Source organism: Neoarius graeffei, chromosome 5 (genome assembly GCF_027579695.1).
Source record: "Neoarius graeffei isolate fNeoGra1 chromosome 5, fNeoGra1.pri, whole genome shotgun sequence".
NCBI lineage: Eukaryota > Metazoa > Chordata > Actinopteri > Siluriformes > Ariidae > Neoarius > Neoarius graeffei.
In genome coordinates this window covers 112,753,766-112,780,758 of record NC_083573.1, presented here as the reverse complement: position 1 = coordinate 112,780,758, position 26,993 = coordinate 112,753,766, and the positions used below count along the sequence as shown (strand labels likewise).

Sequence of the window (26,993 nt, the reverse complement as noted above, 5' to 3'; positions counted from 1 at the left end):
CTGCTGCTCCTTCTGGAAGTTGGGCGATGAACTGTTCCAGCGCCACCAGGTCGAGGATTCCCTCGGTGTCGCGGTTGTCGGCCCTCAGCCACCACCGGCAGGCGTCCCGGAGCTGCTGGCCAAACGCGAACGGCCGGCCGACTTCCTCCAGACGCAGAGCGCGGAAGCGCTGACGCTGTTGTTCAGGGGTGCGCCCCACCCGCTGGAGGACGGCCTGGCGAAGGTCCGCATAGACCAGCCGGCGGTCGGTGGGGAGCTGTAGCGCGGCCAGCTGTGCCTCGTCCATTAGCGGGGGAGGAGGCGTGCCGCGCGCTGTTCCACCGGCCAGTCCGAGGCCTCTGCTGCCTGCTCGACAAGCGTGATGAAGGCCTCTGGGTCGTCATGCGGGCCCATCTTAGTCAGGGTGAGGGGAGAAGGGCCCGCGGCGGTGGAGGTGGTGGACCCCGCCGACGCGAGGAGGTGCCGGAATGCTTGTCAGTCTTCTTGCTGCGCCAGCACCAGGGCCTCGAACCGGTGCTCCTGCTCCTTTTGGAGGGTGACTAGCGCCTGGTGCTGGCTCTACGGGGCCGTGGTGAGGGCGTGGACCAGGTCCGCGAAGGGTGAGGACTCCATGGGGCTGTTCTTTGTCCTGTGCTCGATTCCCGGGTTTCAGCACCACTGTAACAGTTCGTGTGGGCAGAGCACAGAAAGACGGCAGGCCAGAATTAAGTTCTACAAACTCTTTTATTGCTCTTTCAGACGCAATATTTACTCTCTTCCAGGCACACACACACACACACACACACACACACACGTCGTCTGGTTCGGGGAGAGAGACCCCCTCCTCTGCTCTCTCTCTCCTCATATAGGGTGCGGTCACTGGGGAAGACACAGAAACACAGATTAACCAACATCAGGTGCAGTGATTCTGCCACTTACCTTCCCCGACTCCACCCTCCGGTCACAGACCGATGCTTGACCACGCCCCCGCTGCCACAGTGGGGTTTTCTAGATATCTTGTTCAGATACAATCCCTTTTTCCGTGTGCTCCAGTAGCTCTTCTGTGGGGTTGGACCATATGGCCTCGCTCCCCATGTGACTCAATGAGCTTTTGACACCCACAACCCTGTCTCCAGTTCACCGGTTGTCTTTCGTTGGACCACTTTTGGTAGGTACTAACCACCGCATACCAGGAACACCCCGCACGACCTGCTGTTTTGGAGATGCTCTGATCCAGCCATCTCACCATCACAAATTAACCCTCATTCTTGTCAGCGTTTCTCAGATCTTTACGTTTGCCCATTTTTCCTGCTTCCAACACATCAAATTTGAGAACTGACTGCTCACTTGCCGCCAAATATATCCCACCTACTGACAGGCGACGGTGGTGAGGAAAAACTCCCTGAGAGGACATAAGGAAGAAACCTTGAGAGGGACCAGACTCAAAAGGGAACCCATTCTCATCTGGGTGATAACAGATAGCGTGATTTATAAATAACTCACTTCTATGACAGTGTCCTATCTAGTCGAGTGTGTTTAAAGGAACTTGTCTATGAGCATCGTTAGAGTTTTAGATTTATTTGATCAGACTGAGGTTATTAACTGTATAATTTATGAGCTTATGAGTAACTTATGAATATGAGCATCGGAGCTGCAGCATGGGGTGTTCCTCCCCCTCCACCTGGGGCAAAACAGCCAGCCAAGGTGGGAATTGTACACGTTTCCTCCTCCTCCTCGTGTTCTGTATAAAGCGTCTGAATGTTGGAACGGTGTGTGTGTTGTTCCTCCTCTGAGCTGAGCGACTGGTACTAACAGAGCCAGAATCGGCATTTGTGTAAAAGGTACAGGTGGCACGGCGGGACAGGGGTGTGGCAGGTCAGGTCAGGTTACTTTATTTGTACCTGTAGGTAGATTTGTTTTGCAGCAAAATGAGACACCTCCAACTTGGCAGTTGATTACAGAACAACCATAACATCACACCAGACAATAAATATACTAAAACATGATAAAAGTACTCAGGGCTTCACCAATCAAAACATAGAAATAAATAAATATCAGTAAGATAATGAGAAATATTAAAATTAATAAAAATCTGATCAACAAACGTTGCTCACATAAGTCTCTCCATCCACTCCTCTCTTCCTCATTACCTCTCTCTCTCTCTCTCTCTCTCTCTCTCTCTCTCTCTCTCTCTCTCAGTTTTCTATAGCATACTTGTTTTCCCCTGAAAAGCCGCTCGGCTGAAGGATATAATCATGTTATATATATCAAAGCTGTTGTTTCCCTTAAAGGTGAATGATGGAACAGAAGTGATCACATGATCATATGATGCTCAGTTTCTCTGCTTGTGTTTGAAGAGGGGTATAAATATGACAGATAACAAAATCACCTCAACACTCAGTTCACCGCCATTGTTTTAAAAGCAGCGCTGGCATGATTGAGGTATTCATATATTTCTGATGCGTAGATACGTCATGCTAGACGCTGACGCTCCGTTGTGACATGTCATAGCCTCTGGTTGTGGAATGCTGGCTCGAAATATCAATACCAGCTTTATTTAGTTCAGTGTAAATCACTAAAGCCAGAATATCGAGGTGTCTTCTTTATGCCAGTATTACAGAACATGTGCCATGAATATCTTTTCATATTTCACTGATGTCTAGAGGCGATTACTTTATTCATAATTCACCGATATCTAGATGTGATCCATCTTTACATATTTCACTAATATTACTAATATATGATCCATCTGTATAATAAGCAGCAAAGTTTGTTTGTTTGTCTTGAGCTAATGTTGCCATTTCAGAGCCTAATCTAGGGTGCGTAATACGCGATAATACGCGTTTTTTATCTGTCTGTCGCACATCCACTTTTTGGGCACGAGAGTGATATTGCGTATCTATTCATTTTGTCACGCATTTATAAGTAGAGAGCGTGTAGTCGCGTTTTACTGAATCTTGTGCGTATCAATTTGTCAGCACCAGCTAGCAAGCACTGCGGTAAATATAGTGTTGTTTACACACCAATCGGAAAGGACCAAAGTATTCCGAATGGTTTATTTAGCGGGTAAAACAGTTTTGTGAACTATTATATCATTGGTCGCTGAACCGGAAGACAGTGTATCTCAGCCAATCGTGTGAAGTGTTTTAAAAATACCCAAAAGCACATGACATATCGTTCTGTCTCATCCAAACATAACAATAAGTTTGTGTACAAATATGATCTTAGAGTAATTATATGACAGTGTGAAGACATACTAAGTCATTTGATTCTCACTGATAATGTTTTTTGTAGTTTGAATTTGATATTTTCCTAATGCCAATATACAATTAGTTTGATAATGTTTGGTATTATGTAAGTTTTATTTAAAAATATAATGAAATATATTTAATCTGTTCTTGTGTAAGTGTAGGTACTGTAAGATTGTAAATGATAGAGATTATATACTTTTTAGGAAGTCTGAATTTTGAGATTATCTCCAGTCATTTGTGTCAAAATCTAGTTTAAACATAGGTAGATTCTTTAATGTTTTTCACTTTCATGAAAGGTGGTCTGAACAAAACAAATATGATAGCATTTTTAAATATTTGATAGTGATTTTATTTTATTAAGAAAGCCAGATTTTTCATCTTATTAATTAATAGTGGCAAGACTACATGGATTTTAGACTTAACTATATCAAATGATGTAATATTAACCTAGTCATATTTGAAATGCAACATTATACTACTGGTGGTCAAATTGGTAAAAATAGGCTAGTCACATGATTTATAGTAAAACAGTAACCCAGTCATATAACAGAAAACTAGTCATATTTGTAAGGTTTTGCAGTATATAATTCTTCATGTAGTTTTTGATCTAAAATCTTTTACATTTTTAAAGTTCAGATCTGATCATAATGTTTGTGCAATACTATAAACTGTGGATAAGTGTTTGCTGATATGGTTTTCATATCACTGTATTAAAGGATATGTATAGTGCCATAGTTATGATAGTATATAGATTAACATCTGATATGAATGTTTGTTACATGTATTTAGTTTTATTAATAAAACTTCTCTGTTTATAGATGTACTCTTGAAAATATCTACCAATGTATTACTTATTTTTCTGTCCCCACTAACTGGAACAAATGAGGGATATTTTTACCCATGTTAATATTTTCTGTCCCCTGTTTCTACAACTAGTGAGGGATCTGTCCCCTATTTTCAAATTCCTAGATTAGGCTCTGCATTTCTCGACATATTTTCACCAAATTTGGCAAGTAGGTCGGGGGATGTCCCAGAATTTTGCAGATATAAACAAAATTCATGTATGGCCCCCAGGGAGGTCCCTCAACATCTACTCACCCCCTCCCTCAATGCCTTTCACATTACATTTATCAACACAAACTCTCGACAGATCTTCACTAAACTTGCCACGTAGGTACAGGAGATAACCACAATTTGGCAGAACTTAGAAATTCCATATTTGGGCCCCAGTGGGCCCCTGGGTGGTGGATGTTTGGATTTTTGTTTGTCTTGGGTTAACATCACCATTTCTCAACGGATCTTCAACAAATTTGATATGGAAGTCTGGGGGCAACACAGAATTTTGCAAAACCCAAGTGTAGCCCTGGTCACTGCATCCTAGTCATTAGTTTAGTTGACCATAGATTATTTGCAAAATAAATAAATAAATACAGTTCATGACACATGGATAAATAGGATTTATGATAAAAATATATCAAATATAGCTATAAATCCAAAAAGAAATAAACACACACAGGTTTATTCATATGCATTTCATTTTCTCTCAAAAGTGACAAATGTGCTCTTCTTTAATGTGATAAAGACATGGGTGACATGCGGAGTCCACATGCACAAGTTGAGCCAATCAGAAGCCGCCGGTGACTTTACGCTGTTAGTTTTTCTCTTTTTTTGGCTGGACCGAGAACAAGGCGGCTGCTTGCCGAAATTCGTGGCAGATTCTGCGAACCGAGCACTTGAAACTTCGACATTTTACCTTCCTCTTGCTGTCATTGTAAGAGTCAACAGCATAAAAATTGTTTTGCCCGTTGGCTGAGTGAGGATTTTGTGTTTTTTGCGACGGACACTAGAAGAAATGTAAGTAAATTGCTGGCTATGCTGCGAGTTTAAACTGTTAGCATACGAACGATGGAAAGTTCCATTTACAAAATTGCACGTTGCTGAACTCCCATGTCCCCTGTGTTTTGGAAGCGGTTGGAAGCTGGATTGGCGTGAGCTGTGATCGTAGTGCCACTGTGTGTGTGTACAGGATTTTGATCTCGGGTAAGTGACCATTGATATTAGCTCATAAATGACGTTTTGAATGTGTAAATGCCAGTTAAGTTAGTACGGATGAACAAGTTGTTAATTTCATATGTTGTATTAAAGGAGAAATGTTCATGCTAAGAAAATATATAGCTCATTTATATTGTTACATGGCTCTCACCTCATATGGTTCTGAGTGAGTGGAGATGAAGAAAGACATGAGACAAAGTTGATCTCATCTCATTATCTCTAGCCGCTTTATCCTGTCCTACAGGGTCGCAGGCAAGCTGGATCCTATCCCAGCTGACTACGGGTGAAAGGCGGGGTTCACCCTGGACAAGTCGCCAGGTCATCACAGGGCTGACACATAGACACAGACAACCATTCACACTCACATTCACACCTACGCTCAATTTAGAGTCACCAGTTAACCTAACCTGCATGTCTTTGGACTGTGGGGGAAACCGGAGCACCCGGAGGAAACCCACGCGGACACGGGGAGAACATGCAAACTCCACACAGAAAGGCCCTCGCCGGCCACGGGGCTCAAACCTGGACCTTCTTGCTGTGAGGCGACAGCGCTAACCACTACACCACCGTGCTACCCGACAAAGTTGATATTTAGCCATATTTTAATTGATGTAGTGATTGTAAGTCATACGGATATGCATGTATATGTAGTTGTTATCAATAACATTATTGTAACCTTGGTTTGGCCTACACAGGCCGTTTTTTTTTTTTTTGTGTCTCTTTTTTTTAATGGTTTTCCTTCTTCTGTGAAACCCGGGAGCGGCACATGGACTCTTCTGCTATGATCACTTCCGTACTGTAGAGGTGGAGGTAGCTTCCAGCAGTTGTGGCGAGCCACCCTCATTGGAGATAAGAACTGTGATTTTGTTATCCACCCGGTTGATCTATATACAGTGGGGCAAAAAAGTATTTAGTCAGTCACCAATTGTGCAAGTTCTCCCACTTAAAAAGATGAGAGAGGCCTGTAATTTTCATCATAGGTACACTTCAACTATGAGAGACAAAATGAGAAAAGAAATCCAGAAAATCACATTGTCTGATTTTTAAAGAATGTATTTGCAAATTATGGTGGAAAATAAGTATTTGGTCAATAAAAAAAGTTCATCTCAATACTTTGTTATATACCCTTTGTTGGCAATGACAGAGGTCAAACGTTTTCTGTAAGTCTTCACAAGGTTTTCACACACTGTTGCTGGTATTTTGGCCCATTCCTCCATGCAGATCTCTAGAGCAGTGATGTTTTGGGACTGTCTCTGGGCAACACGGACTTTCAACTCCCTCCAAAGATTTTCTATGGGGTTGATGTTAGGACTTGGACTGTTTTGGCCTCTAGAGGCCGCTGTTATTTCCTTTTCGTGTCATATTTATTTTGGCCTCTAGAGGCCGCCACTGTTCTTGTGTTTTGTGTTTTTTTTTGTTAATTGCCTGTTAGTCCTAATTATCTTCACCTGTGTCCTTAATTAGTTTGTGTATTTATACCCCTGAGTTCAGTCCTCTTGTCACGGAGTCTTTGTGCTGTTATGTTTATCTCCAGTTTCCTTTGTACTGTGTTTTGTGGATCTTCTGAGCTTTTGCATTTTTGCCTTTTTCTTTCTGAATTATACTCTTTGTTTTTGTTTTTTTTGTTTTGCCCTGGATTGTATATAGTGTACATAGTATAAATAAACCTTTTGTTACTTTTTCTACTTCCGCCTCACGCCTCTGCATTTGAGTCATTCCCCTGGTGGCCTAGTGGGGGGTTGCTGGATCATCACACCAACGAACCAGGTTCGAATCCCAGCAAAACCCTAACAGAAAGACTCCGTCATGACCGACTCAGCAGAGGCTGCTTCAACTGTCTACCCGGCCAACCTTCAGGGAATTATGGCAGCTTTGACACGCTTCGGAGCGACCATGGATGCTCATGGACGTACGCTCACCAGTCAACGTGAGGCCCTTGCTCGCCATGAGGAACTGCTTCAGCAAATTGGGAAAACCCTGGCACAGCTGACATCTCTGCCTGCATCTCCTGCTCCTGATCCAGCTCCTGATCCAGCTCCCACTCCTGCTCCAGTGCCTCCTGCCATGCTGCCTTCTTCACCTCGCGAACCCAGCCTTCCTGCACCACAGAGGTATGACGGCAAGCACAGTGAGTGCCGAGAGTTCCTTACCCAGTGTCAACTCACCTTTGAGCTTCAGCCTACCACCTACACTACGGATCGCCGCAAGATTGCCTTTGTGATCACCTTATTAGCTGGTAAGGCGCGAGCCTGGGCTACTGCTATCTGGCAAAGACAGGGACCTGAGTGCTTTGATTTCCAGCTGTTTTCTGAAGAGATGCTTCGGGTCTTCGATCAGGCAGACATCAGTACCGACGCAGCCCGAAAGCTCATGTCCATCCGGCAAGGAGGAAGCGTCGCAGATTACGCCATCTCGTTCCGAACACTCGCAGCAGTAAGTGGATGGAACGAGACTGCCCTGGTGTCAGCCTTCCACCATGGTCTGTCTGACCCCATCAAGGACGGTCTGGCCTCTATTGGATGCCCAAGTGACCTCGAAACCCTCATCTCACATGCTATTCGTCTGGACAACAGGATGAGAGAACGCCACCAAGCCTTGAGCCCCCCCCAGCCTCCCTACCTCTACCTGGAGACCGTCTACCTCCTTCAGTGACTGTCCAGAACCCATGCAAGTGGGTCGTACTCGCCTCTCCGCATCTGAGAGGGAGCGCAGAAGGAGGGACAAGTGCTGCATCTACTGTGGCAAGCCTGGTCACTTCCGAGCATCATGTCCCGAACTCTTGGGAAAAGGACCGCCCCGTCCAGCCGAGGGAGGGTTGTGACGGGGCCTACCCTCTCTCCCGGACTCCCTGGCCAAGGAATCTACATCCCGGTCTCCATCTCCTGGGGTGAGTCTGTCCACTCTTGTCAAGCTTTGATAGACTCAGGGGCGGCTGGGAACTTTATGGATATTCACTTCGCCCAAAGCATCAATATACCTACTGCACCTCTTGAAGTCCCTCTGTCTGTGTCTGCCCTCGATGGCCAAGCGTTAGGTGATGGAAGAGTCACTCAAGTTACTTCTCCAGTCTTCCTCCAGTCTCAAGGTCACAAGGAAGAAATATCCCTGCACCTGATTCCTTCACCTGAGTTCCCAGTTATTCTAGGCCTTCCTTGGCTTACTCGCCACAACCCTCGCATAGACTGGGTAACAAGCCAGGTTGTGGAATGGGGCCCTGCATGCCATGCCTCTTGTCTGCTCTCTAGCTCTCCTGTGTCTCCTGCCGAGCCCCCTGATCTCACCGAGTTATCTCAAGTTCCCACAGAGTACTGGGATCTCAAGGAGGTATTCAGCAAGAGCAGGGCCGCCGTTCTTCCTCCGCACCGGGCCTACGACTGTGCCATCGACTTGCTCCCTGGGACTACCCCTCCTCGTGGCAGACTGTTTTCCCTCTCTCAGCCGGAACGCAAGGCCATGGAGGAATACCTCAAAGATGCTCTGGTCTCTGGGTTCATTCGACCCTCCACCTCACCTGCTGGTGCCGGCTTCTTCTTTGTCGGCAAGAAGGATGGGGGGCTTCGACCATGTATTGACTACAGGGGCCTGAACAAGATCACTGTGCGCAACCGATATCCCCTTCCGCTGATGTCCACTGCTTTCGACCTGCTCCAAGGCGCCACCGTCTTCACCAAGTTGGACCTACGGAACGCATACCACCTCATCCGTATCCGACAGGGAGACGAGTGGAAGACTGCCTTTAACACCCCGTCTGGGCACTACGAATACCAGGTGATGCCCTTCGGACTCACCAACGCACCAGCTGTTTTTCAGGCCCTAATCAACGACGTCTTAAGGGACATGATTAACCTGTACGTCTTTGTCTACCTCGATGACATCCTTATCTTTTCCAAGACCGTGCAGGAGCACCGCCACCATGTCCGCCAGGTTCTCCAGAGGCTGCTACAGAACAATCTGTTCGCCAAGGCCCAGAAATGCGAATTTCATGTTCCCGAGGTCTCCTTTCTGGGATTTATTGTACGGACAGGCCAACTCCAAATGGACCCTGCCAAGACCCTGGCCGTCCGGGACTGGCCTACTCCCAAGTCCGTTAAGGAGGTTCAGCGGTTCTTAGGATTTGCTAACTTCTACCGCAAGTTCATCAGGAACTTCAGTTCTGTGGCAGCACCCATGTCAGACCTCACCAAAGGGACAGGTGGATCTTATGGCTGGTCTCCTCAGGCAGAAAAGGCGTTCAAAGACCTCAAGGCCCGCTTCTGCACGGCACCCATTCTGGTCCTCCCGGACACCTCCCAACCATTCATCGTGGAGGTGGACGCCTCGGACAGTGGTGTCGGCGCGGTACTCTCTCAACGTTCGGAAGGAAAGCTGCACCCCTGCGCTTACTTCTCCCACCGCCTGAGTCCTGCGGAGTCCCGGTACGATGTGGGGGATCGAGAACTGTTAGCGGTCAAACTGGCCCTTGAGGAGTGGAGGCACTGGCTGGAGGGAGTGCAACATCCATTCCTGGTTTGGACTGACCACAAGAACCTGGAGTACCTCCAGCAAGCCAAGAGACTGAACCCTCGACAGGCTAGGTGGGCCCTGTTTTTCAGTCGGTTTGACTTCACCCTCTCGTACCGTCCCGGCTCCAAGAACACCAAACCTGACGCACTGTCCAGGCTGTTCTCTGCCACTAACAGGGAGAATGAAGTCGGGCCTATTATCCCGGTGTCCCGGATTGTGGCCCCTGTCCGCTGGGGTATTGAGGAGGCTGTTCGACGAGCCCAACGCCAGGACCCCGGTCCTGGGACGGGGCCACCGGGCCTCTTGTACGTCCCACATCAAGCCCGGGCCAAGGTTCTCCAGTGGGGTCACTCTTCCCCTCTCACCGCCCACCCGGGAGCTCGGAGGACCCTGGACTTCCTGAAAAGACGCTTCTGGTGGCCTAACATGGAGCAGGAAGTAAGGTCATTTGTCCTGTCCTGTGAGGTTTGCACCAGAACCAAGAACCCACGACAGCGTCCCCAGGGTCTCCTGCATCCTCTGACCATTCCCCGGCGTCCCTGGTCCCACGTGGCAGTCGACTTCATCACGGGTCTCCCTGAGTCACAAGGTAACATGGTCATTTTGGTCATTGTTGACAGATTCTCCAAGGCCTGCCGCTTCATACCTCTGTGCAAACTCCCCTCTGCTCTTGAAACAGCGAAACTTATATTTAATCATGTCTTCCGAGTCTTTGGTCTTCCACAGGACATCGTCTCAGACCGAGGGCCCCAGTTCTCCTCCCGAGTGTGGCACGGGTTCTGCAAGGTCATCGGAGCCACTGCCAGCCTCTCCTCTGGGTTTCACCCACAGTCCAATGGTCAGACGGAGAGGCTCAACCAGGACCTGGAAACCACCCTGCGAGGCCTGGCTATGGATAACCCGACATCGTGGAGCACCTGGCTGCCATGGGCAGAGTACGCCCACAACACCCTGCAGTCATCGGCCACCAAGCTGTCGCCATTCCAGTGCCAATTCGGGTTCCAGCCACCTCTGTTCCCGGACCAGGAGGAGGACGCGGGGGTGCCCTCGGTCAACCAATATGTGAGACGGTGTCGCAAGACCTGGAGCAAGGTCAGGAAGACCCTCATACAGACCTCCAGAACCAACCAGACTCAGGCCAACCGCCACAGAAGACCTGCACACACTTTCCGCCCTGGGTTTGGCTGTCCACTAAGGACCTTCCGCTGCGGGTGGAGAACCGCAAGCTTGCTCCTCGCTACATTGGCCCCTTCAAGGTGGTGCGCAGGGTGAACCCTGTCTCCTACCGTCTCCAGTTGCCCCGGACTCTGAGGATCAACCCCACTTTCCATGTTTCCCTGTTGCGGCCTGTACTGACGTCTACGTATGCCCCTGCCCCTAGGAACCCCCCACCCCCCCGCATCTTCCAGGGGCAGACTGTGTTCACTGTGCATCGCCTGCTTGACTCCCGCCAGGTCCGCGGCGGGTTGCAATATCTGGTGGACTGGGAGGGCTATGGTCCTGAGGAGCGCTGCTGGGTTCCTGCTCGGGATGTCCTAGATAAAGAACTGTGTCGGGACTTCCATTCGGCCCATCCGGATCGCCCTGGGAACGTCAGGAGACGCTCCTAGAGGGGGGGGTCCTGTTAGGACTTGGACTGTTTTGGCCTCTAGAGGCCGCTGTTATTTCCTTTTCGTGTCATATTTATTTTGGCCTCTAGAGGCCGCCACTGTTCCTGTGTTTTGTGTTTTTTTTTTGTTAATTGCCTGTTAGTCCTAATTATCTTCACCTGTGTCCTTAATTAGTTTGTGTATTTATACCCCTGAGTTCAGTCCTCTTGTCACGGAGTCTTTGTGCTGTTATGTTTATCTCCAGTTTCCTTTGTACTGTGTTTTGTGGATCTTCTGAGCTTTTGCATTTTTGCCTTTTTCTTTCTGAATTATACTCTTTGTTTTTGTTTTTTTTGTTTTGCCCTGGATTGTATATAGTGTACATAGTATAAATAAACCTTTTGTTACTTTTTCTACTTCCGCCTCACGCCTCTGCATTTGAGTCATTCCCCTGGTGGCCTAGTGGGGGGTTGCTGGATCATCACACCAACGAACCAGGTTCGAATCCCAGCAAAACCCTAACAGTTGAGATCTGGAGACTGGCTAGGCCACTCCAGGACCTTGAAATGCTTCTTACGAAGCCACTCCTTCGTTGCCCGGGCGGTGTGTTTGGGATCATTGTCATGCTGAAAGACCCAGCCACGTTTCATCTTCAATGCCCTTGCTGATGGAAGGAGGTTTTCACTCAAAATCTCACGATACATGGCCCCATTCATTCTTTCCTTTACATGGATCAGTCGTCCTGGTCCCTTTGCAGAAAAACCGCCCCAAAGCATGATGTTTCCACCCCCATGCTTCACAGTAGGTATGGTGTTCTTTGGATGCAACTCAGCATTCTTTCTCCTCCAAACACGACAAGTTGAGTTTTTACCAAAAAGTTCTATTTTGGTTTCATCTGACCATATGACATTCTCCCAATCCTCTTCTGGATCATCCAAATGCTCTCTAGCAAACTTCAGACGGGCCTGGACATGTACTGGCTTAAGCAGGGGGACATGTCTGGCACTGCAGGATTTGAGTCCCTGGCGGCGTAGTGTGTTACTGATGGTAGCCTTTGTTACTTTGGTCCCAGCTCTCTGCAGGTCATTCACTAGGTCCCCCCGTGTGGTTCTGGGATTTTTGCTCACCGTTCTTGTGATCATTTTGACCCCACGGGGTGAGATCTTGCATGGAGCCCCAGATCGAGGGAGATTATCAGTGGTCTTGTATGTCTTCCATTTTCTAATAATTGCTCCCACAGTTGATTTCTTCACACCAAGCTGCTTACCTATAGCAGATTCAGTCTTCCCAGCCTGGTGCAGGTCTACAATTTTGTTTCTGGTGTCCTTTGACAGCTCTTTGGTCTTGGCCATAGTGGAGTTTGGAGTGTGACTGTTTGAGGCTGTGGACAGGTGTCTTTTATACTGATAACGAGTTCAAACAGGTGCCATTAATACAGGTAACGAGTGGAGGACAGAGGAGCCTCTTAAAGAAGTTGTTACAGGTCTGTGAGAGCCAGAAATCTTGCTTGTTTGTAGGTGACCAAATACTTATTTTACTGAGGAATTTACCAATTAATTCATTAAAAATCTTACAGTGTGATTTCCTGGATTCTTTCCCCCCATTCTGTCTCTCATAGTTGAAGTGTACCTATGATGAAAATTACAGGCCTCTCTCATCTTTTTAAGTGGGAGAACTTGCACAATTGGTGGCTGACTAAATACTTTTTTGCCCCACTGTATTTCATTTCTGGATTGCTATTGTGACATTTCATGCACTGAAGGACATTCTAATTTTATTATTTTTTTTTGTTTATGCATTAATACAATACATATAAAACTTACCTGTGAGTTCTGTGCGTTTTTGCTCTTCTACTCGGTGCAATTTCTGATACCCCTTTCTCTAGTAACGGGCCTAAACTTTTGATGTGCTGGTCCAAAAGGTAAACATATAGTGGTATAGGCATCTGTAAACTCCAGCGGTTACTCTTAATAGTGTGAGCTGAAGTAGGTTACATGAGCAATGCCGGGTAACATGGTAGTCTTTATATATTTCACTGATATCTAGATATGATCCATCTTTACGGTGGTGCTTGAAAGTTTGAGAACCCTTTAGAATTTTCTATATTTCTGCATAAATATGACCTGAAACATCATCAGATTTTCACACAAGTCCTAAAAGTAGATAAAGAGAACCCAGTTAAACAAATGAGACAAAAATATTATACTTGGTCATTTATTTATTGAGGAAAATGATCCAATATTACATGTCTGTGAATGGTAAAAGTATGTGAACCTCTATGATTAGTAGTTAATTTGAAGGTGAAATGAGAGTCAGGTGTTTTCAAACAATGGGATGACAGTCAGGTGTGAGTGGGCACCCTGTTTTACAACCCTGATTCCAAAAAAGTTGAGACAAAGTACAAATTGTAAATAAAAACGGAATGCAATGATGTGGAAGTTTCAAAATTCCATATTTTATTCAGAATAGAACATAGATGACATATCAAATGTTTAAACTGAGAAAATGTATCATTTAAAGAGAAAAATTAGGTGATTTTAAATTTCATGACAACAACACATGTCAAAATCAAATCAAATCAAGTTTATTTGTACAGCGCTTTTAACAATAAACATTGTCGCAAAGCAGCTTTACAGAATTTGAACGACTTAAAACATGAGCTAATTTGATCCCTAATCTATCCCCAATGAGCAAGCCTGTGGCGACGGTGGCAAGGAAAAACTCCCTCAGACGACATGAGGAAGAAACCTCGAGAGGAACCAGACTCAAAAGGGAACCCATCCTCATTTGGGCAACAACAGACAGCCTGACTATAATATTAACAGTTTTAACAGGTATAACCCTCAACTGTCCTCATGGGGCCGTCCTTCACAGGAGTGGGGCGATAAAACTCCGACCAGACACAGGGCACCAGGATGGATCAAGCAGGTCCGAGGGGCAGAAGAGGCCAGCATCTCAATCCCAGGATCAACATGTAACTCAGAGGGACAGATGGGGGGGGGAAGAGAGAAGATGGGGGGGGGAAGAGAAGATGGGGGGGGGAAGAGAGAAAAAAGTTGGGACAAGGCCATGTTTCCCACTGTGAGACATCCCCTTTTCTCTTTACAACAGTCTGTAAACGTCTGGGGACTGAGGAGACAAGTTGCTCAAGTTTAGGGATAGGAATGTTAACTCATTCTTGTCTAATGTAGGATTCTAGTTGCTCAACTGTCTTAGGTCTTTTTTGTCGTATCTTCCGTTTTATGATGCGCCAAATGTTTTCTATGGGTGAAAGATCTGGACTGCAGGCTGGCCAGTTCAGTACCCGGACCCTTCTTCTACGCAGCCATGATGCTGTAATTGATGCAGTATGTGGTTTGGCATTGTTATGTTGGAAAATGCAAGGTCTTCCCTGAAAGAGACGTCGTCTGGATGGGAGCATATGTTGCTCTAGAACCTGGATATACCTTTCAGCATTGATGGTGTCTTTCCAGATGTGTAAGCTGCCCATGCCACACGCACTAATGCAACCCCATACCATCAGAGATGCAGGCTTCTGAACTGAGCGCTGATAACAACTCGGGTCATCCTTCTCCTCTTTAGTCCGAATGACACGGCGTCCCTGATTTCCATAAAGAACTTCAAATTTTGATTCGTCTGATCACAGAACAGTTTTCCACTTTGCCACAGTCCATTTTAAATGAGCCTCGGCCCAGAGAAGACGTCTGCGCTTCTGGATCATGTTTAGATACGGCTTCTTCTTTGAACTATAGAGTTTTAGCTGGCAACGGCGGATGGCACGGTGAATTGTGTTCACAGATAATGTTCTCTGGAAATATTCCTGAGCCCATTTTGTGATTTCCAATACAGAAGCATGCCTGTATGTGATGCAGTGCCGTCTAAGGGCCCGAAGATCACGGGCACCCAGTATGGTTTTCCGGCCTTGACCCTTACGCACAGATATTCTTCCAGATTCTCTGAATCTTTTGATGATATTATGCACTGTAGATGATGATATGTTCAAACTCTTTGCAATTTTACACTGTCGAACTCCTTTCTGATATTGCTCCACTATTTGTCGGTGCAGAATTAGGGGGATTGGTGATCCTCTTCCCATCTTTACTTCTGAGAGCCGCTGCCACTCCAAGATGCTCTTTTTATACCCAGTCATGTTAATGACCTATTGCCAATTGACCTAATGAGTTGCAATTTGGTCCTCCAGCTGTTCCTTTTTTGTACCTTTAACAAATGGATGGTGTGAGAGTGAAGGTAGTCATCTGCTCAGATCATTCATGAAAAGTAAAATATCATGTAAATTTATTGTGTGTGTGTGTGTGTGTGTGTCTGTCTGTCTCAACCTGTACTGACGCCTGTAGCAGCTGTTGTCCTGGGGCCATGCACACGCACACCTCTTTCTTTATCTCTCTGTGTCTCTCAGTAACACCTGTCCAGGTGTGGCAGTAACTTTACTCATTAATTCAGTTTTAATCTCGTTTAAAAACTTCAGAGTGGCAGAATGCAGCCAGAGGGAAGTCAAGTTTATACATGTGTGAGAGAGGAAATGGAAAGAAGAGTGAAAGAGAGAGACAGACAATGACAAAGACACTCCCACTTGCTTCCTTTAAATTGTATTTTACCAGGATACACACATTCACAAAGCCAGAGAGAGAGAAAATAAATAATCATGGCACTGATATATAATTCACTATTTATCAACTACGTGTGTTTTCTAAAATAAATATACTTTCTTGTTCCTGAACGTGATGGAGGAATAGAAGAGAGAGAATGAAGGAAAAAAGAAATGAAGCATGTGTGTGATGATAATGAGTGTGTGTTGGGGTCAGAGTTGCCAGATTTTATCAGGGGGAAGTAGATAGTGCATTACAGGAAGTATACAGGACATTTTTCTGAAGATAGAACAGATTTTATTTTTTTATTAAAAGTTCAAGAGCACTTCTGATATGTTGACCTGTCAGTAATAATAATATCCATCCATCCATCCATCCATCCATCCATTATCTCTAGCCACTTTATCCTTTTCTACAGGGTCGCAGGCAGGCTGGAGCCTATCCCAGCTGACTACGGGTGAAAGGCGGGGTACACCCTGGACAAGTCGCCAGGTCATCACAGGGCTGACACATAGACACAGACAACCATTCACACTCACATTCACACCTACGGTCAATTTAGAGTCACCAGTTAACCTAACCTGCATGTCTTTGGACCGTGGGGGAAACCGGAGCACCCGGAGGAAACCCATGCGGACACGGGGAGAACATGCAAACTCCGCACGGAAAGGACCCTGCCGGCCCCGGGGCTCGAACCCAGGACCTTCTTGCTGTGAGGCGACAGTGATAACCACCATACCACTGTGCCGCCCCATAATAATAATAATAAATTTGTTTTTGTCTCTCTGTCTACCTCGCTCGTTCTGTGTCAATCTCTCTTTCTCTCTCTGCAGGATGGCTGGAGTGATGTAGCAGAAGTAGAGCTCTACAGGGAATGGATGAACTCATAGAGTATGTTGTGCTTCTCATTATCTTTCATTGATAAATAACACAAATCTCTTTTTAAAGATCTCATCTCATCTCATTATCTGTAGCCGCTTTATCCTTCTACAGGGTCGCAGGCAAGCTGGAGCCTATCCCAGCTGACTACGGGCGAAAGGCGGGGTTCACCCTGGACAAGTCGCCAGGTCATCACAGGGCTGAAACATAGACACAGACAACCATTCACACCTATGGTCAATTTAGAGTCACCAGTTAACCTAAGCTGCATGTCTTTGGACTGTGGGGGAAACCGGAGCACCCGGAGGAAACCCACGCGGACACGGGGAGAACATGCAAACTCCACACAGAAAGGCCCTCGCCGGCCCCGGGGCTCAAACCCAGGACCTCCTTGCTGTGAGGCGACAGCGCTAACCACTACACCACCGTGCCGCCCTCTTTTTAAAGATCTAATACAATATTCTATTTATCCAGGGAAACGGATTTAGACTTGTGATTAATTAAAACGGAGTTGAATTGAAGTTTGGACTCACAGACAGGGATAAAGAGACAGAGAGAAATAATTACAAAGGATAGATTGGTTTCTTGTTGGAAGGAAACCTTGTGGGCGGAGCTAAGGAGTGACACTGACAAAATCATAGAGTTAGAAATAAACAGTGAGATTTATACAGATCACATCATCTCTGTGATAAAGCACTGATTATTATTCATTATGTGATGCATTGTTTATAAATATGTTACCATTTATAGAGTAACAGCTATTTAGATATGTTTATCTGGTTAACGTTTCTGGAAGGAGTCTCCAGTGTCAGTGCTGTGTAACAGAGGTGAAGCTGAAACTGAAGGTTTTCTGTCATCTTCAGGACAAAGTAGTTTACACTTCTTTGTGGTTTCTTAGTAACATGACAAGCTGCGTTTTTTTTCTTATTATCATCATTAAGAGAGAGAATAAAGAGACTCTGATGAGGGAATGAGTGTTTATAGCTGCTAGAATGTAAGCAACAACAGGAACGAACTCATTTCACTGACATTCCACAGCATTATATTTTAAAATTTGTAATTGAATATATATATTCAATCTTTTTTATTTTTTCTACAAATAATTTTCCAGTATCCTTTCCTTTTTTATTGTACTTTCAGTTTTGCTTTTCTTTTTCTGCATTTGAAAATTCTTTTTCGAAAGAACGCCAAGACCGGAAGTTTTTTTTTTCCTCCTGCATAAAGACTACAAGCGGAGGCCATCCACATCAGATCTGCTTTAATATCAACAAATCCTCGATTAAGGTACATGAATCCTTTCATCATGGCACACCTTCAGCTTGTTCAGTGTCCTGAGTGCAGAATAGTCATTCTTCCTCTGTCGCTAGTGACAGCTTTATTTGTGATAAATGCAGATTAGTTAGCTTTCTGACGGAGAAGATTGCAGCTTTAGAGGTGCGTATCCAGGCTTTAGAGAAAGCAAGTGAAAATGAGAACAGTGTAGTTTCTGTAGGGGAAAGTCTGGATGCCCTCGGTGGAGTTAGTAATCCCCCAGCTCCGGCATTAGAGCCCTTGCAGCAGGGCGAATGGGTGAATACTCGGCGGCATAAGCGTAGAGCCAAAGCTATCGCTGAGGCTCGCCCATGGGAGCACCACTCCTCTCCGCGTCACATGTTGAACAGGTTTGGTCTTTTTTTTTGTATAGTGCTTTTAACAATAAACATTGTTGCAAAGCAGCTTTACAGAATTTGAACGACTTAAAATATGTGCTAATTTTGTCCCTAATCTATCCCCAATGAGCACGCCTGTGGCGACGGTGGCAAGGAAAAACTCCCTCAGACGACATGAGGAAGAAACCTCAAGAAGAACCAGACTCAAAAGGCAACCCATCCCCATCCGGGCGACAACAGACAACATGACTATAACATTAACAGTCCTAACATAAAGTCAGCTTCGTTGATGCTATAAACCCCCCCACCGATGGAAACCTGAGTGCAAAACCGTTCACGACAACCATATTCCCAAAGTCAGCAAGTCAACTGCAGTCCTAAAGTCAGCAAGTCAACTACAGTCCCCAGCCACAAAAGCACCACTGCAAGAGTCCAGAGCGTCCTCCAGGCACGACCCCCAACTGTCCACATGGGGCTGCCCTCCACAGGAGCGATGCGATGAGACTCCAACCAGACACAGGGCACCAGGATGGATCAGGAAGGTCAGAGGAGCAGAAGAGGTTCAGTATTTCGATCCCAGGACCGACATGTAACTCAGAGGGACAGATTTGGGGGGGGGAGAGAAAACACAGGTTGTTAGGTATGCCCAATGTCACCTGAATAAGTAGGAACAGTATACATGTTGCACTGAGTACAAGCAGGGACTCTGGCAACTAACTATGACAGCATAACTAAAAGGGGAGAGCCAGAAGGTAACACAGGCATGAGGGAGCCCTGGGACATAAAGCAGCAGCCACTACACCGTCAACAAACTCAAGTGAGCAAGTGAGTGGGGGACTGACAGCATCCATACATCCCAGTTTACCAAAACACTCTGTCTGAGGATCCTCCAGATCTACACCTTTACCTCATAAACACCATTAACACAAGGCTTGACTAAACAGATATGTTTTCAGCCGAGACTTAAACACTGAGACTGTCTGATTCCCGAACACTACTTGGAAGGCTGTTCCATAGCTGTGGGGCTTTGTAAGAAAAGGCTCTGCCCCCTGATGTAGCCTTCACTATACGAGGTACCAGCAGATAGCCTGCAACTTTTGATCTAAGTAGGCGTGGCGGGTTATCGTGATGCACCCACTGAGAAACCTGAAAGGGCTCTGGTTATAGGGGACTCTATCATATGGCACGTGAAGTTAGCTCAGCCTTTCGGGGCACCACCAGCTTTAGTCAGGTGTATACTGGGAGCCGTGGTGGGTCTCCTTAGTGATGCACTCACTGAGAAAACCTGAAAGAGCTCTGGTTATAGGGGACTCTATCATACGGCACGTGAAATTAGCTCGGCCTTTAGGGGCACCACCAGATTTAGTCAGGTGTATACCGGGAGCCAGGGCGCCGGACATAGCAGGTAATCTTAGGGTCATAGGCAAGCACAGGTTCTCAAAGATAGTTATCCATGCAGGAGCTAATGATATACGCCTTCATCAGTCTGAGGTTACTAAGAGTAACTTTGTAGAGGTGTTTAAATTAGTGAAGGCGATGTCCAATGCCGTAGTATGCTCTGGCCCCATCCCATTGCGGTGTGGCGATGTAGCTTACAGCAGGTTATGGTCGCTGAACTGCTGGCTGTCCAGGTGGTGCTCTGAAAACAGTGTGGGCTTTATAGATAATTGGGCTAATTTTGATGGCACTGCTGGCCTGTTTGAGCGGGACGGTATCCATCCCACTCGGGAAGGTGCTGCTCTCATTTCCTGCAGCATAGGTCATAGTCTCAGAACAGGCCTCGTTAATTTCTGACAATCCAGAGCCAAGGCCAGGGAGCAGACGAACAGGCTAAACCAACTGTCTGCTAGCTGCACAGAGTCGTCACTCAGGGTCCACTACATCGAGACTGTGTCTGTTCCCCGAGCTCAACAAAAAAGTAGAAATACTCAGAGAGTTTGTTCCAGTAACCTAATCAATACAAAACTAGAAAAGCACTCGGAGAGCGCAGACCTACGCCAAGAATCCTTTAAAAAAATCCGGGATCCAGAAGGTGATCCGGATCACCGCCAAAATTTAATGAATTGTTACTTGTGCCCAGTCACACCTCTGGAAAAAAATTTCAGAGCAATCTGTTCATTACTTTTTCCGTAATGTTGCTAACAAACAAACAAACAAACAAACAAACAAACAAACCAACGCTACCAAAAACATAACCTCCTTGGCGGAGGTAATAATAATAACTAGAATGCATTTCCGGAGAAAATGCGAAAGTGTGCTTGCTCAGGTGCGCCGCCATGGCGACCCGGCAAGAGAGGCGACCGCACACCCACACGACAAATTTTGTGTCAACACGTGAAAGTTTGGCCAAGACACAAGGCGGATTCTCATACGGAGGTGGCAGGCTGGCAAGGTTCTTTACAGGGACATCCCAGAGCATCACTAACATGAAAATTTAGATGTAATTCTAAATCCGTAAAGAGATATGACCCAAAACTCGTTTTTGCTCATTGTGGCGCCCCCTAGTGGCCAAACGACACCAAATTTGATGAGGGTACATGAACTGGTGCTGAAAGTCATCTCAACAAATACGGTCTTGATACGTCAAAGCCTTTCTGAGATATGAGCCAAAATACGTTTTTGCTAATTGTGACGCCCCCTAGTGGCCAAATGACACCATATTTGATGAGGGTAGTTTGGATGGTGTTCAAAGTCATGCCACTAAATATGGTCTTGATATGTCAGAGCGTTTCCGTGATATGAGCTCACTTCCTGTTTGGTGGCTTCACCATCAGATTTGATTGGCTGCCACGGGTGAACGCTTCGACATATGAGAGCGAAATGAATATCATTCATTAGGCATGGACTGGAGATCATGTGTGCCAAGTTTCGTAATGATCGGACAAAACATGCGGCCAGGGTCACTCTACCATCACTGGACAAAATTCAAAATGGTGGAAAATCTAATTAGGCAGAGATGACGTCTTAGGGTGCGTTGAAATCGTCTAGATCCAAGGATTCCAACGGCACCAGAATTATGAAAATCGGACATACGGATCAAAAGTTACGTGCATGAACGCATGTAAGACTGTAATCAGTTGGTAGCGCTAGAGCGTGAGACGTACCAACATGAAACTTGATGAAATCAATCAGGGTCCACTCCTCTATCAGTGTACCACGTTTCATGACTTTACACCTTACGGTTTGGCCTACAGAAGGAAAAATCTGTTTTTTGCGTCGCGCACCCATTTATTTCAATGGGGAAAAATTAATCCTTTAAAAAAATCCGGGATCCAGAAGGTGATCCGGATCACCGCCAAAATTTAATGGATTGTTACTTGTGCCCAGTCACACCTCTGGAAAAAATTTCAGAGCAATCCGTTCATTACTTTTTCCGTAATGTTGCAAACAAACAAACAAACAAACAAACAAACAAATAAACAAACAAACAAACGCTACCGAAAACATAACCTCCTTGGCGGAGGTAATTAGATCATACTGACTGTACAGCCACTGCCAGCACTTTTGATCTAAAGGTGGGGCTATTAAATATTAGAGCTCTTACATCTAAAGCGCTAATGGTTAATGAACTCATTACTGATCAGGAGTTTAATGTACAGTGTTTAACTGAAACATGGATTAAGCCAAATGAATATATAGCATTAAATGAAGCGAGTCCTCCTGGATACAGTTATATACACCAGCCTCGTCTAACTGGCAGAGGAGGAGGCGTCGCGGTTATTTATAACGATTATCTAGGTGTAACACACAAACCTGGTTATAAATTTAATACATTTGAAGTTCTTCATACTCATATAATGTATGTAGCCTCGAAAAATAAATCTACCCAGTTAATTGTGTTACTTATTATTTACAGGCCCCCGGGGCCATATTCTGAGTTTCTTTCTGAATTTGCAGATTTTATCTCAGATCTGGTTATTTCCTTAGACAAAGCTTTAGTTGTCAGAGATTTTAATATTCACTTCGATAACCCAGAAGACCCTTTAAAAACAGCGTTTGTGTCCATTTTAGATTCAGTCGGGATTAATCAGAATGTCATAGGACCGACCCATAATGGTGGTCACACCCTTGATCTAATACTAACATTCGGGTTAAACATAGAAAATACAGTCACTTCCACAGTCTGAAGTTATCTCAGATCATTATCTCATCTCATTCAAACTATGTCTGAGTAATAATATATGCACCTCACCACGCTACTGTATTAAACGTACTTTCACGTCAACTACTGCACAGAGCTTTATAAATGATCTCCCAGAGCTGTCAACTTTGATTGGGTCACTGTCAGCCCCTGCAGAACTTGATCAGGCAACTGAATGCTTAGAGTCAACATTCCGCCATACTTTAGATAATGTAGCTCCTCTTAAAAGGAAAATGGTCAGAGAGAAAAAATTAGCACCCTGGTATAATGATGACACTCGCACATTAAAACAGACCACTCGAAAATGAGAACATAAATGGCGTCAAACAAAATTGGTAGTGTTCAAATTAGCGTGGAAGGAGAGCTTCCTGAAGTATAGAAAAGCTCTTAGTGCTGCAAGATCAACATATCTCTCCTCCCTAATAGAAGATAACAAAAATAATCCTAGATTCCTATTTAATACTGTAGCAAAATTAACCAGGAATAAGTCCACTATAGACACATGCACACCTGCAGTATGTAGTAGCAACGACTTCATGAATTTTTTTTTTTTTATGACCAAATTGAAAATATCCAACAAAAATTTCAAACTACTAATTTAAGGTCAGACAACGTAAGTAACCCTGTAGTTAACAATATAACTGTATCAGATCAGCAATTAGAATGTTTCTCTAAGTGCTTTAGAAACAATTTAAGTGTTTCTCTAAGTTCCCCAGTGTCCAGAATGTCATCTAGACACTGGATGCTTATTAACTTCCTTCTGCTTAACTCTGACAAGACTGAAGTACTTGTACTCGGACCACATGCAGCTAGAAGTAAGTTTTCTGATTTCACAGTGACTCTGGATGGCCTTTCTGTTTCTTCACGTGCAGCAGTAAAAGACCTCGGAGTGATTATTGACCCCAGTCTTTCATTCGAAACTCACATTGATGACATCACCCGGATAGCTTTCTTTCATCTCAGAAATATTGCTAAGATAAGAAATTTAACGTCACTACATGATGCGGAAAAACGAGTTCATGCTTTCGTTCCCTCCAGGTTGGATTATTGTAATGCCTTACTGTCTGGATGTTCCAATAAGTGCATAAACAAGCTCCAGTTAGTTCAAAATGCAGCAGCAAGAGTCCTTACTAGAACTAGAAAATATGACCCCATCACCCCTGTCTTATCCACACTGCATTGGCTCCCAATCACATTTCGTATTGATTATAAAATACTACTATTGACCTTTAAAGCACTGAATGGTCTCGCACCACAGTACCTGAGCGAACTTCTGCTCCTCTATGACCCGCCACGCCTACTTAGATCAAAAGGTGCAGGCTATCTGCTGGTACCTCGTATAGTGAAGGCTACATCAGGGGGCAGAGCCTTTTCTTACAAAGCCCCACATTTATGGAACAGCCTTCCAAGTAGTGTTCGGGAATCAGACACAGTCTCAGTGTTTAAGTCTCAGCTGAAAACAGATCTGTTTAGTCAAGCCTTGTGTTAATGGTGTTTATGAGGTAAAGGTGTAGATCTGGAGGATCCTCAGACAGAGTGTTTTGGTAAACTGGGATGTATGGATGCTGTCAGTCCACACTCGCTTGCTCACTCGAGTTTGTTGACGGTGTAGTGGCTGCTGCTTTATGTCCCGGGGCCCCTCATGCCTGTGTTACCTTCTGGCTCTCCCCTTTTAGTTATGCTGTCATAGTTAGTTGCCGGAGTCCCTGCTTGCACTCAGTGCAATATGTATACTGCTCCTACTTATTCAGGTGACATTGGGCATACCTAACAGCCTGTGTTCCCCCCCCCCCCCCCCCGCCCCCCATCTGTCCCTCTGAGTTACATGTCGGTCCTGGGATGGAGATGCTGAACCTCTTCTGCTCCTCGGACCTGCCTGATCCATCCTGGTGCCCTGTGTCTGGTTGGAGTCTCATCGCATCGCTCCTGTGGAGGACGGCCCCATGTGGACAGTTGAAAGTCACACCTGGAGGACACTCTGGACTCTTACAGTAATGCTTTTATGGCTGAGGACTACAGTTGACTTGCTAACTTTAGGACTGCAGTTGTCATGAACAGTTTTGCACTCAAGTTTCCATCAATGAAGAGTTTATAACATCAACGAAACTGACTTCATGTTAAAACTGTTAATGTTATAGTCATGCTGTCTGTTGTTGCCCAAATGAGGATGGGTTCCCTTTTGAGTCTGGTTCCTCTCGAGGTTTCTTCCTCATGTCGTCTGAGGGAGTTTTTCCTTGCCACCGTCGCCACAGGCTTCATCATTGGGGATAGATTAGGGACAAAATTAGCTCATGTTAAAGTCATTCAAATTCTGTAAAGCTGCTTTGCGACAATGTTTATTGTTAAAAGCGCTATACAAATAAACTTGACAACTGTATATATGAGGAAAAACACTTCAGGACATGCTGTTAGAGGAAAATAATCAACTTCAGGGTGGTAACAATAATTCCACTTCATCACACCACCCCAATCACTCAGTATTTTATTGTAACACGCGCGCGCGCACACACACACACACACACACACACACACACACACACACACACAGAGTATATTATTAATAATAGATAAACAGCAGTGATGGTCATGACTAAATCAGGGACAAACCCGAGGGACTGAAAGAGGAAGTGGAGGAAATGTGGAAGGGTAAAATTGTTCTGGTCCTGACCCTGAGAGCTGGAAGGTCCTCCAGATGATTCTAGGAATGTCATCAGTTTCAGTTCAGAGCAGCAAGAGCACTCAGAACACTGCACCCACACACTCCTGAGTGCAAAAGCTCACCGGAAGAACAAGTTCTGAGAAATTTATTATCGAAGTGCTGTGACTCAGTTAGAAGTTTACAGTAACTATGGCTTTATACAGTGTGGGTCAGTTACAGAACCAAGTTGCTTATCATAAAACTCTTTGATTCACTGATTTTTCCACAAGGGGTTTTCTCAGGTATCTCAGGTTAACTTTAGAGACTGACAGTCTGAAATATCAGCTCAGATCCAGTTTAAACTCGAGAGAGAAAGTTTTACAGAACAGTTTGTTGGAACATTATTTCTTTTATTTAATAAATATTATGTGCTGTTATGAAAATATTTAATGTCAGTTTACAGTAAAAGATTTACTCTAAAGCTAGAGATACCACACGTTTGTGTAGACAGCCGGCTGCGTGATGAATGTAATTGTTCTCATACTTGTCGATGTACTACACATGTTACTAGAGGATACCACGAGAGGGCACATCAGAGAACTCAGACCATATAGAACTTACAGATTTGCTGTCTGTAAACAATAAAAATGGCAGTACTCAAGGAGGTTTTTGTTTATTTTGTTATACTGCTTCTACACCGGGGCGGCATGGTGGTATAGTGGTTATCACTGTCGCCTCACAGCAAGAAGGTCCGGGTTCAAGCCCCGTGGCCGGCGAGGGCCTTTCTGTGCGGAGTTTGCATGTTCTCCCCGTGTCCGCGTGGGTTTCCTCCGGGTGCTCCGGTTTCCCCCACAGTCCAAAGACATGCAGGTTAGGTTAACTGGTGACTCTAAATTGACCGTAGGTGTGAATGTGAGTGTGAATGGTTGTCTGTGTCTATGTGTCAGCCCTGTGATGACCTGGCGACTTGTCCAGGGTGAACCCCGCCTTTCACCCGTAGTCAGCTGGGATAGGATCCAGCTCGCCTGCGACCCTGTACAGGATAAAGCGACTACAGATGATGGATGGATGCTTCTACACTGCCCCTAGTTTTCATGTGTATATTGCATCTTGCGGACACGTAGCATTAATTTTTGACAATGTGCACAACCAACACACCAAACAGACGCAGGATATACGAGGCAACCATCATGCGCATATGAACGCAATTATATCTCCACCTAAAGAGAAATAAGCATTTTCTGAAATTTCTTTGTAAACTTCTAATTAGAGACAAGAAATAACACGTACAAGTCCATGAATGCAGCTCATGTGGAAAATGATCTTTGGTTCCAAATACAACAAGGAGCTTAATTTATATAACACCTTTCACCAACCCAAGGACACTTTACAAAATAAAGGGAAAGAGAAAAAAAAACCTACCACAAAACAAAACAGAACCACAAACAAATCAACCAAATGAAGTCATTACAGATAAGAGACACAGGGAAATGGACCACAACAAAATCACAATAACATGGACATGAAGACAGCAGACGAGCCCAGAGCATGGGAAAGGAATGAACAGTTGGTGATCAGAAGAGGGAGAGAGAGGAGATAAGACTCAAGTTACAATCCCAATTCCATAAATTTGGGACACTGTGTAAAACAAATAAAACAACAACAGCAAAAAAAACCCTGCTCAGTTCCCAAATGTTTACTGAGT

The 26,993-nt window shown here is 45.2% G+C and overlaps 1 protein-coding gene across 2 annotated transcripts in view; it reads left to right on the top strand.

Annotated features, from left to right (window-relative positions):
• The window catches only part of LOC132887250 (ankyrin repeat and fibronectin type-III domain-containing protein 1), a 280,949-nt gene that overhangs the window by 4,691 nt on the left and 249,265 nt on the right, over positions 1 to 26,993 (top strand). For both annotated transcript variants that reach the window (XM_060922780.1, XM_060922779.1), the window contains exon 2: positions 16,815 to 16,872. In XM_060922780.1, the coding sequence (XP_060778763.1) occupies positions 16,856 to 16,872 (17 nt within the window). In that variant the 5' untranslated portion in view covers positions 16,815 to 16,855. The remainder of the gene's footprint in view (positions 1 to 16,814; positions 16,873 to 26,993) is intronic.